Source organism: Rhinopithecus bieti, unplaced genomic scaffold (genome assembly GCF_001698545.2).
Source record: "Rhinopithecus bieti isolate Rb0 unplaced genomic scaffold, ASM169854v2 scaffold_81659, whole genome shotgun sequence".
NCBI classification, from domain to species: domain Eukaryota; kingdom Metazoa; phylum Chordata; class Mammalia; order Primates; family Cercopithecidae; genus Rhinopithecus; species Rhinopithecus bieti.
This window is the reverse complement of record NW_016837762.1, coordinates 184,930-196,638: the sequence shown is the minus strand read 5'-3', so window position 1 is coordinate 196,638 and position 11,709 is coordinate 184,930. Positions and strand designations below refer to the sequence as shown.

The 11,709-nt window shown below is 41.9% G+C and overlaps 1 protein-coding gene across 7 annotated transcripts in view; it reads left to right on the top strand.

The window, feature by feature from the left end:
- Positions 1-11,709, top strand: part of FRY (FRY microtubule binding protein) — a 275,761-nt gene that overhangs the window by 130,896 nt on the left and 133,156 nt on the right. For all 7 annotated transcript variants that reach the window (XR_001884138.1, XR_001884139.1, XR_001884140.1 and 4 more), the window contains exons 17-18: positions 682-789; positions 10,576-10,834. Coding sequence is in view for 4 of the 7 variants with exons in the window: in XM_017865930.1 (XP_017721419.1) it covers positions 682-789; positions 10,576-10,834 (367 nt within the window). In the remaining 3 variants the exon portion in view is untranslated. The remainder of the gene's footprint in view (positions 1-681; positions 790-10,575; positions 10,835-11,709) is intronic.

The window sequence follows — 11,709 nt, the reverse complement described above, 5'->3', positions numbered from 1 at the left end:
AAAAAAAAAAAACCTTCATATTCTCAATAAATTAATTAAAAATAGAGAAGGAAATCTCCATAGAGGTCAGGCCCATCAGTATCACTTTAAAAGTCAGAAATGGGTGCACAACTATATACATTTCAGAATTTTACTTATTTTGAAAGATTTATTTTGGAAGCACTTAATTTTTTAAAAACAGGACAAAGGGCTCTAGGGGAGAAGCATAACTCATCAGGGAGAGAAGATGCTAGATATCACAGTTACAAAAGGCACCATTCCATATATATATATACACACACACACACACACATATATATATGTATGTATATTCCATTTTTAAATGCTGAAAGTAGGAATGAATGAAATACATTTCTTTATGTCGATGTACTTAGCCATTTCTGTGATTCTGGTGTTTTAAATGCAACTGGACTAGACCCAACTAAAGGGTAAACTCAAGGTAAAATACTATTGATATCAGCATTTTTCTTTTCAGATGTATACTTCTGTCTTACATTTAAATTAAAGTTTTTTAGAACTGGTCAGGCTACAAAGGGCATAAACATTTGAGAATAACATGGAGCTAACACCAGGCTATGACTCAGAAGGCATGGATTCTAGTCTTTGTTCACGTACTTAATTCATTTTGTTTTATTTTCACAGCTTTTTGACCTATTTTAAAATTTTGTCTTCTAATTCTAGGGGTGAGAGAAAGCCAAAAATAGATCTTTTCAGGACCTGTGTTGCTGCTATTCCTCGACTGCTTCCTGATGGGATGTCAAAACTTGAACTTATTGACTTGCTGGCTAGGTAGGTGAGAACATTGTTTGACCAAAATTAATTTCAATCCTTTGTCATGACTCCTGAAAAAAAAAATAGAATGGTAGTTTACAATGGACAAATATTTACCAAATGAGGTACTGTGTATGGGCACGAGAAAACACATTTTTAAAAATTATTTTTCCCATGTTCAAGGGGTTTAAAATCCAACTTAGAAGCAAATACATAAGCACGTAAGGTCGTTAACAACCCAAACCTGTGTTGTGCAAACTAATGGCACAAAAAATGTATGATATATGATTCATGGGTAAGAGATTACTGTGGACTAGGGAAGGCAACAAATAACTCTTGAGAGAAGGTGGAACTTGAACTTCCCTTGAAGGGAAGGTAGAGTTCAAAAAGGTAAAGGCAGAGACATGAGCAAAGGCACAGAGGTAGAACCAGGAAATGAAATGGGTATGGCCAAAAAAGAGTTCATTCGGAGTCTGATACCCAATCTGAGGCCCACAGACCCCCAGGGGGACAAGAATGCAGGTGATCGATATCCTAAACTAGTTTTAGTATAGTGCTTCAAAAAACTGCCCAAAATCATATTTATCACCCTCCCAATGCACAATCCAATGAGAACCTAAAATTTATTTTCTTTGAGTGAAATTATCTTATTATAGTTTAGTAAGCTTAGTTATCTCACATTGATCTGGAGCTCCAGTTGACAGTTATGCATGTCTTTAATTTAAAAATCAAAAGTGACATAACCTAAGTGCAATTTGGAAAGCAAAATTATTAGACACATGGGATGCATGGAATGAGGAAGAACAAAAGTCATTGGTTTGGGGGGAAAAAGAAAATAGTTTACAAACCCATTGATGAAAGGAAATGGAAATAAGACTGAAGAGGTAGATTTTCAGCTAATCTTAAGTACTTGTTGAGGCATTTGGACTGATGAAGTTTTAAGCTGGGGAAGAAGATGACAAAAAATGTCAATTTAGGCTCTATAATCTGATTATGGTAGAATAAAAGAAAAGCCTGGAGAAGGATAACAAATAGTCATGCTGACTGAATGAATGATGCATTACGCATAGCCTAGTTTACTCACTTTCTCTGACCTTCTGAGAGCACCTTTCCCATCAATATTCAAATACATAACCCAAGCTCCCACCCTACCTGGCTGCACATAATCTGGTGGCCTCCTGAGGCTCTGAGTGTCCCTATGGAGCCCCACGTCTCCTGGTTATTGTGGTCATGGTCCTCTCTTACGTGGGCAGCCAGCTTGGCCCCTCTGTTGATTACCTCTTGCTATCTAGTACTAACTTTTAGAACCTACTGCCCTTTCCCATTCTTTAATTTGCATTTGGACACAGCCACTCCCTTCCTCCTTCCTGACACCACTAGCACAAGAACAGTGCTGGATGTGAAGGCTTCCTGAAGGTCTGTTACCTTCAAAACCATGATTTCAAGCCGTTGTGCTCTCTGACCACAGCCTTCCACCTTCTGGCTGCCAATGTCACCCACGACTGTAGCCTCTTTCTGCTGTCATCAGCAGCCTTCCAGCCGTGGATCCTTCTTCTTTCCAGTCCACGCTTAGGGTATACCTTTTGAGACCTAGCAACCAGAATATGAGTGAAGAGCACATTCCCTGGAAGCAGGAAAGCAGAGGGAAACAGGAAAAAATAAGCCTGGAACAAAAAGGGCTTTCCAGTTCAGGGCAAGGGGAAGACCTGTGGAGGAACAAAGAGTGGGTTTCCAAAGAATAATGAAATGATGATTTAGGGGCTGGGGGAAGCTGAGGGAAAGAGAGACTAAGACTGGAAGGATCATCCATGCTAATATTGAGTCACCCGGGATGAAGGCAGAGACTGAGAATAGAGAAAAGCTGTGAGACAAGGGCTAGAGCTACCGAAAACATAAAGGAGAGCCTGTCCGTTTGCTGTGGACAGCATTGGAGAGGGCGGCATGACCAGGAGACGTGTATTTCCCCAGAGCACAGGTGGCTGAGCAAAAAGTCCCTGTCCATGGCCTCATGACCATCTGGAGAAAGAGGGCCACCATCAACAGACATGGAGGAAGCAGGACAAGAGAATCGGAAGAAAACAATCCTCTAAAAGCCTGAACTTCATTTCTCTACATTCCTTTGCCATTTTACTACCTGCATGATCCGGGCAAATTATTTAACCCTCAAGCCTATCCTTTTCCCTTGGTAAAATTTTGGTGAAATTGGAATGAGACTGCCTACCTCTTAGGACTGTTGAGAGGGCTAGATGACAAGATGTGTGGTTAGAGAGAGGAGGCGTCTGCAGGGAAAAAGTTTTCAGTTAAATTGAAGTAGAAGGAAAGTTCACTTTATTCAATAGAAGTCTAATTGGTGATTTTATACACCGAGGCCTTTGAAGTACCACGTGTTTTGAACAGCATGAAGTGTTCTCTTTCTGGTACAGTCTCTAATGCTATTTTGCCATAAGTCTGAGTGGGAGGCTCCTACCTCTGGAATCACCTTGACAACCCAATCCAGTAAAGCCCAAACCCCCAGACCCTGGTGCCAGGCGTGTTGGGAGGGAATTCTGTCAGATGTGGTTGGAATGCTAGTGCTATTTATAGTGCATCCTGTTTATTATTAGTTACATTCTTACCAAGCCCAAAGCAATGGGTGCTGTTTTTTGTTTTGTTTTGTTTTGTTTTTCTTTCTTTTTTTTTTTTTCTCTGAGGGAACAGAACAAATAAATATTCCTGAGAGTTTAAGTCTTAGGGAGAAATCAAGAAAATGACTGGCTTATATGGGAAATCCATGAAGGGACCTTTTTAATAAGCTTCAAAAGAAGCCAGAGGCTGTTCTCCTCGGGGGGAAGGATAACTAGAGTAAGCGACCTGCACATAGAGTCCTATAACCTGTGAGAAAATGAGCCTCTTCAGATCTCCTCCAGAGGGTCAGAGGACAAAAGTGAAGTAATTCAATAGCAATAAATGTGGGTTTCGAGTGCCACACAAGTCTTCAGTCACTTTATACCCTCACAGTCCAGTTGCCTTCAGTTCAATTGACCTGAGATAATATACAGTCTAGTCAGAGAGGGGTAAGACCTGTTATTTCTGACACTTCACAGTCACATCCGTGGTACTTTTTTTTACTTAAAAACTTGTTTTATTTTTTTCATAATTGGTAAAATAAGGGCAGTGTTCATGCAGGTTGTCCGTCCCTCCCAGCTCAGTTCCCTGTAAGGAGTTTCAACTGTATGTCCCACACAACTGCCCTCAGGCCCTTGCTGCCCTTTGAGTAATGGCTGAATGTCACAGACACTCACACCTCAGACATGCATTAGTATGTTGCACATGACAACAGTGTATACAACGAAGCTGGAAAACTGCCTTCTTCAAGCTACTAGATTTCTTACTTTATATGTATTGCTCAGCCAGCTCATAATAGCCAAGTGTGAGAACCTTTCCATGGGGCTCCATGGAAGCTTCACAGGCCCTCCTGACATCGTGGTAAGACCCATGGGGGTGCTTCCTTCCCATCCTCTGCAGAGCCTGACCTGCGCAGCTGTCGTGATCCCTGAAGATTCTCCAGACAGAGAGGGGAGCTGTCTCCCCTTGGCAGCCGCCATCTTTTTCTCTCGCTCTCCTCTCCTAGATGTTTCCTGCTCTGTCATTTGACCACAAGAGGGAGCTTTCGCTAGCAGTCCACAGGCTCCTGTCCTTGTCACTTCCTGCAGTACCTTGCATGCACCAAGGACTTGCTGTTCAGTATTCACCCTCCTCTTTCAAAGCTCTCAGCAAATGTTAGTTTATCATTTTCAGATATCTTCACATTCAAAGAACATACACCGTGCTATACAATGCCTTTCATATACATTATGTTAGATAAGCTGGGCACATGTTCATTCTTATTTTTAGATAAGGACATTGAATTTCAGAAGGGTAAATCTGATTTCCCAAATTTATAGAATTTTCCAAATGTCATTGGTTTTATGCAAAATCATAAACACGTTTTGTGTGGTGTTTCCTTATTATTTGTAGAAACTTCTGAGATAATGCATACACAGATTCCACAGTCTTCTGGGGTATCTAAAAATTATTAAACATTTATTCTGCTTTCCCTTTTCCACATATGCCTGTGTTGTGGAAAGTGGTTAGTTGTTTGGAGTAGCTGAAAGAGAACTCGTCTCAATTGTATGTATTGCCTCAATAATTCCCTTAGTCATATTTCTGTATTTTAGTTAAGATGTAGTTCGAACCACTGTAAATAGATGGGGGTTCATTCTTTAATAGCCTCCAATAAGAAATTTCCACCCCTTCTGGTGAACTACCCTGATGGTGAATAGTCCACCTCTCTCAAGTTCCTTCTTTTGGAAATCCTTGTCTGCTGGGCTTCACTTTCAGTGTTTCTTCCTCCACTGCCCTTGGTGACTTTGTGGGGCACTTCTTCCTAATAAGCTTTTGCTTATCTTGCCTAGTTCAAAGGAGGATGTTTCTCCTAATTTGTCTTTTCTTCTGGATATGGTTTGTGAATTTGAAATCACCCCTTTTCTTTCTTGCATCTCTGTAAAAAACATTAAAAGCTACTGAGGTGATTCCATCAGAATCCGAAGCTCACCTTATGCAAGTGTTTTCTGTTAAAAGTCATATTTCTGATGTGACCAACCAAGAAGGCAGCTTTGTTCTATTTTTTCCCCATTTTATGACATGTCCTGACTTGTTCAGTAGCACCCTTGTCTGAGCAGCACGTGCCCTTGTGATCACACCACTCACTTGTTCTCCATCACCGCAGACAGGGCCCAGGACCACTGGCAGTGGCACAGGTGGCCTGTGGAGAATACAGCTGTGCATTCGCTTTCTGACATGAGCAGTGAGAATCACACCAGGCCTGCTTGGTGCTCCTGATCCCAGCTGCCTGGGAGGGGCAGCTGCAATTGGTATTGGCAACACTGGTTTCTTTTATTGTAGGCTTCTGAGAACCAAATCAGCTTCTCAGAAATTTAGCCTGAGTTCCCCAAGCTAGCCAGATATCTTCACAAGTTGCTTTCTTTTAAAGTCTCTCTGTTCTCTCTTAATTGCTGCCACCAAACTCTCTCAAAGGACAGTTTTTAAAATTATAACTGTACCTGTTTAGTTTGCAGTTGAGACCTGTTCTTTCTTTCCTGGTCTAGTTTCTCTATCAAGATGGCCCAGTTGGGGGAACCGCTGTCTCTCACCCTCATCCTTGCTAGAGAAGAAGATCTAATAGGATTTGTAAATCCGCAGGCCAGCTCCACGCTGCTTTCCTGGGTAGTCAGAATGTCTGGACATCTTTCTCATTTAACTCCAAGCCTTCTTTTCCCTTTTAGATAGCTGTTGTTGTTTTTGTTTTTTTTGGGTTTTTTTCCTGCTTTATAATGTAAAATCCCATGTGTTTCACAAGATCTTGATTATCTGGTCAAAATCTAATAAAAGTAAAAATGAGGAAGAACTGAGTGGAAGAGATGGCAACTGTATCTCACAGGCAGCTCTCTGCTTATACGCTTCCAGGGACAGACACAGGGAGGGAGCCTTGTCCTTTTCACAGCTTCTTCCCCTTACCCCTCACCTGCTACCCACAGACTCGTCTTGATAGGTGATTTCCTCTCAGTCTCAGTTCTGTGGCAGTCTGGGCCTTTTTCTTCTACAAACATTCCACTTTTATAACCAGCTGAGCCTTCTATCCCAGAAGCCCTTTCCCCTCCCTGGTCTTCATCCTCCAGGAATATTTTTGAGCCTTTCACTGGTAGAGTAGGTAAATGCTGTCATTTTAAGAGACATGACTACCAGGAATAGCAAGGACTACACTGCTTTGGGGCTCCAAGAGTCCTGAAAATGATCCTGCATTGTGGGTTTGAAGTTAAAACAGATTCTAGATTGCAGATTGTGCGTGAGAGCAAAGTTAGATGAAGAGTAGAATCAATCTCATTTGGAAAGCTGAAAGTGTTGGCCCTTACTTAAAGGCTTCATGAAAATAGACCATGACATGGCTTTCGTCCTTGGTTCTTGCCTGGTTTCATGATTATATTGGTTTGCTAGGGCTGCCATAACAAAGTGTCAAAAAATGAGTGGCCTAAACACCACAAATTTATTCTCTCACAGTTCTGGAGGCTAGAGGTCCAAGATCAAGGTGTCAGCAGGGTTGTGTCCTGCTCAAGACTATGAGAGGGAATCTGCTCCAAGCCTCTCACCTGGCTTCTGGTAGTTTGCTGGCACTCTTTGGCATCCCTTGCTTTGAGAAGTATCACCCTGATGTCTGCCTTTATCTTCATATGGCATTATCCACTTGTGTTTGTCTGTCTATAAAAGTGCGCTTCTTATAAGGACAGCAGTCATATTGGATTAGGGGCCCACAACCTCTTCTTCACTTAGCTAATTATGTCTGCAATGACCTCATTTCCAAATAAGGTCACATTCTAAGGTACTAGGAGTTAGGACTTCAACATATGAATTTTGTGGGAGACACAAAATTGTGACCACTGTCATTACTATCAGTTAACATTTATGTAGTGTCTGCAATTCCTGGTTACTAAACTATTACCTGTCCTAAAAATGGTGGCTTGTTATCTATGGAAGCTTATTTTCTAAGACCTTCAGGACCATAGACAGGTCTAAATATAGTAAATTAGAATAATAAACATAAGATGGGGAAATGACTTCAAGTGCTTTTCATAAACTAGTGTTTTCAAACTATGGACTGCAGAGATGACTCAGCTGCTTGGCCAGTGAAGGAGTGTATTCTCCCCAAATGGGTGGGCTTCCAGCCGTTTACCCCCAGCTTTAACCAGAGTGACTCAGGTTTTATGTATCTATATATTGAAGTTTGTATTAGAATTCTCCAGAGAGAAACAGGAACAATAAGATGTATATAGAGAGAAAGAGATTTATTGTAAGGAATTGGCTCATGTAGTTATGGAGACTGGCAGGTCCAAAATCTTCATGGGGGGCCAGCAAGCTGGAGATGCAGGAGAGCCAGTGCTGCCATTCTCGTCTGAAGGCCGGCAGGCTGGAGATTCAGAAGAGCCAGGTTTCCAGTTTGAATCCAAACGCAGTCTGCTGTAGAACCAGGAAGAACCAATGTTGCAGATGAAGTCTAAAGGCGGTAGAATTCTCCTTTGCTCAGGGGAGTCCAATCTTTTGTTCTAGTCAGGCCTGCAGCTGGTCAAATGAGGCCCAGCCACATGAGGTGGGGAAACTGCTTTCCTCAGAGTCCACTGATTCAAATGTTAATCTCATCCAAAAACATACAGAATAATGTCAGCCAAATATCTGGGCACCGAGGTCCAGCCAAGTTGACACATAAAATTCACCACCACAGAGCTCTACATAAACTTCTGTTGGAAAAAAAGATAGATCTGCTGCTGAATGAAATATAAAGAAAGTTTGAAAACTCCTGTTTCAGACAATTCTAGATTGGAAGCCCAGGTTAAAGGCTTCTCATTCTTTTTTCAGCAACTACTTAAGAACTGTAGATTTAATTGTGTGAGACGTCCCTGAAAAATTAGCTTAGCTCTTCCTTCTCAGGGTCTGTTTAGAACTTTGCATGCTTTGGAGACAGAAAATATATTCCCTGACTCAGTGTAAATCTGTGAACTAAAGAACTCTTTACCTAGTTTATATTGTCAGACTGGACTAACTGGTGTACTTTAAGTTTTAGAAAATAAGACAAGAGTTTGCTTATCTTATCAAGCTTTTGAAATACTATCTATTTGAGAGTGATAACTGGGGTGACTTGTGCCAGGCTTGTTTTGTGGGAAGTATTTTGGATTAAAGATTAGAAGTCCTAGATTGAATTCCTAGCTCTTCCCTTTGTTAATTTTGAGCAAATTCATTAACCACTCTGGGCCACAACGTTGTCTTCTATTTGTTGGGGATAATATCTGCCCTGGGTACGGAGCCTCCATCGACTCAGCCACGTTCTTGTCTGACACTGAACACCTGCAGGCTACTGAGTCCTGGAAACGCTATCTTTTAAATGTCTTTGACCTCCGTCTGCCCTTGCCCTACTACACTTCTCTGCTTTTGTCAGGCTGTCACCACTTGTTGCTTAAGTCACTGCAGTGACCTCTTAGGTGGCCTGTGCCTTGTTTCTTCTTCAAGGCATTCTCCCTTTCCTGCGTGACTCTCTTTTCTCAAGAGTGAATCTAGTCATGTTTATTTCCCTATAACTTTCAGGATACAATTCATTTTCTTCTCATAATAGCTAACATTACCGAGTGCCTACTCTCTGATCTGTGTGGTGCTAAACATTGCACATGGATAATTCAGTGACCCTCACAACAGGTTTATGGAATGCAGTTACAGTTAGTATCCCCATTTCACCAATCTGAGGCTTAGAGATTAAGTGACTAGCCTGAAGTCACATAGCTAATAAGCGACAGAGGCAAGACACTGATCCAGGCATTCTGATTCCAGAGCACACACTCTGAACCCCTTCCCTGCTGTGTTGTCTCCCTAGGTGGCCCAAAGACCCTTCAGTGAGCTGCATCTGCTTCCTCTCCAGCACTCTCTCACACCTCGCTCTTGCAGGCACCTCACCCAATAGACACAGCCACACCAAACTCAATATCCTAAGTGCTGTACACAGGGCATATAATGACTGAATCTTACGAAGGTGTCTCTTAAAAGCCTTTGCTTATTAAATAAATGAAAGAATATGTAAAGCAATAGATAAGCAATAATCCATCCTACCAATGTCAAGATTTAATATTATTGTGTTGTTCTAGATTAAACCACAGATACACTAGAATTCTGTTAACTCACTCAAAATTTCTCAACCTTGGCACTATCGACATTTTGGGCCAGAAAATTGTTTGTCACAGGGAACTGTCCTGTGCATTATAGGGTGTTTAGCAACATCCCTAGTTTCTACCCACTAGAGAGATGCCTGTACCACATCCCAAGGTGTGCAGCCAGAAATGTCTCCAGACATTGCCAAATATCCCAAGGAGCAAAACCGGTTTAGGACCACTGGCCTTACGCCGATTGCTCATTTATACTGAGCTTCTGGATGAGTCCTTTAGCTTCTCCAGTACTCAGGTTCCTCATCCTTAAAAATAGGATTCGATACTCATTTATTCTGTAGCCAGTGATGTATTAAAAAGTGTTCATATACAGTACAGCTAAATGCAGTGTGATGTCTTGGATTGCATTCTGAAACAGAAAAAGGACATCATTGGAAAACTGGTGAAATCTGAGTAAAGTTAATAGCTTCTTCCCAATATTAAGTTCTTAATTTTGCTAAATGTACCATGGTTATATAAGATGTTAACATTACGGGAGGCCAGAAGAACACTATATCAGAAAACCCTGTATTATCTTTGCAATGCTTCAGTAATTCTAAAATTAGAAGTTTGTTTTGTTTTGTTTTGTTTTTTTGAGATGGAGTTTCACTCTGTTGCCCAGGCTGGAGTGCAGTGGCACGATCTTGGCTCACCACAGACTCTGCCTCCCAGGTTCAAGCGATTCTCCTGCCTAGCCTCCCCAGTACCTGGGACTACAGGCATGTGCCACCATGCCCAGCTAATTTTTGTATTTTTAGTAGAGACGGGGTTTCACCATGTTGGCCAAGATAGCCTCGAACTCCTGAATTCAGGCAATTGTCCCTCCTCAGCCTCCCAAAGTGCTGGGATTACAGGTGTGAGCCACCATGCCTGGCCAAATTAGAAGTTTTTAGAAAGTATTTATGTAAGTCATTTACTAAGCAAAAAATAAGGGAGACCCATTTTCAGACTCAAGTAGAAGAGATATATATTAATAGATGTTCCTTCTTAGCTCTAGAAGACCAGTTAATAAAGTAAATGATGTTATTGTCTTTTATTCATTTCACAGGCTCTCTATTCATATGGATGATGAATTGCGACATATTGCACAAAATTCTCTTCAGGGTTTACTTGTTGACTTCTCAGATTGGAGAGAAGATGTACTATTTGGCTTTACCAACTTCCTGCTCCGGGAAGTAAATGATATGCATCACACACTCCTTGATTCGTCCCTGAAGTTGCTGCTGCAGCTGCTCACCCAGTGGAAACTAGTCATACAGACACAAGGAAAAGTCTATGAACAAGCCAACAAAATCAGAAATTCGGAGGTGATTTTCACACTTTACCCATGAATTTATATTCTTTTTAGTTGTTGGTGTTGTGGGGTGGGACAGTCTTACTCTATTGCCCAGGCTGGAGTGCAGTGGCATGATCTCGGCTCACTGCAACGTCTGCCTCCCGGTTCAAGTGATTCTCATGCCTCAGCCTCCCGAGTAGCTGGGATTACAGGTGCATGCCATCACACCCAGCTAATTTTTGTATTTTTAGCAGAGATTGGGGTTTTGCCATCTTGGCCAGGCTGGTCTTGAACTCCCAGCCTCAAGTGATCCTCCCGCCTCGGCCTCCCAGAGTGGTGGGATTACAAGTGTGAGCCACCATGCCCGGCTGAATTTATATTCTTTTAGGCACTATATATGTGAATGAGAGGCAGTCTAGAACCTTTAGAATTCTTACTTCCAGCCACCTAAGAACTTCCTGTCTGGTGGTGGGCCTTAGTTCTTCCACGGGCATAAATTGTGACCAAGAAACTCAGAGCATGATATTCCACATCAGGTTAGACCTGTTAACATTCACAAGGTCATTTAGGGAATAGAAATTGTTTTTTGCAGAGAAGTATGATTGCATATCTATTTGTAAGAGCAAATGACTACAGTCCAGGGACTTGGAGCTGGATGTGGGTGGGAGTGTGGGTGTGGATGTGGATGTGGGTGTGGATGTAGGTGTGGATGTGGGTGTGGATGTAGATGTGGATGTAGGTGTGGGTGTGGGTGTAGATGTAGATAGGATGTGGATGTGGATATACATATGGATGTGATATGGATGTGGATAGGGATGTGGATGTGGATGTGGATGTGGACATGGATGTGGATGTAGGTGTGGATGTGGGTGTGGATGTGGATGTAGGTGTGGATGTAGATGCNNA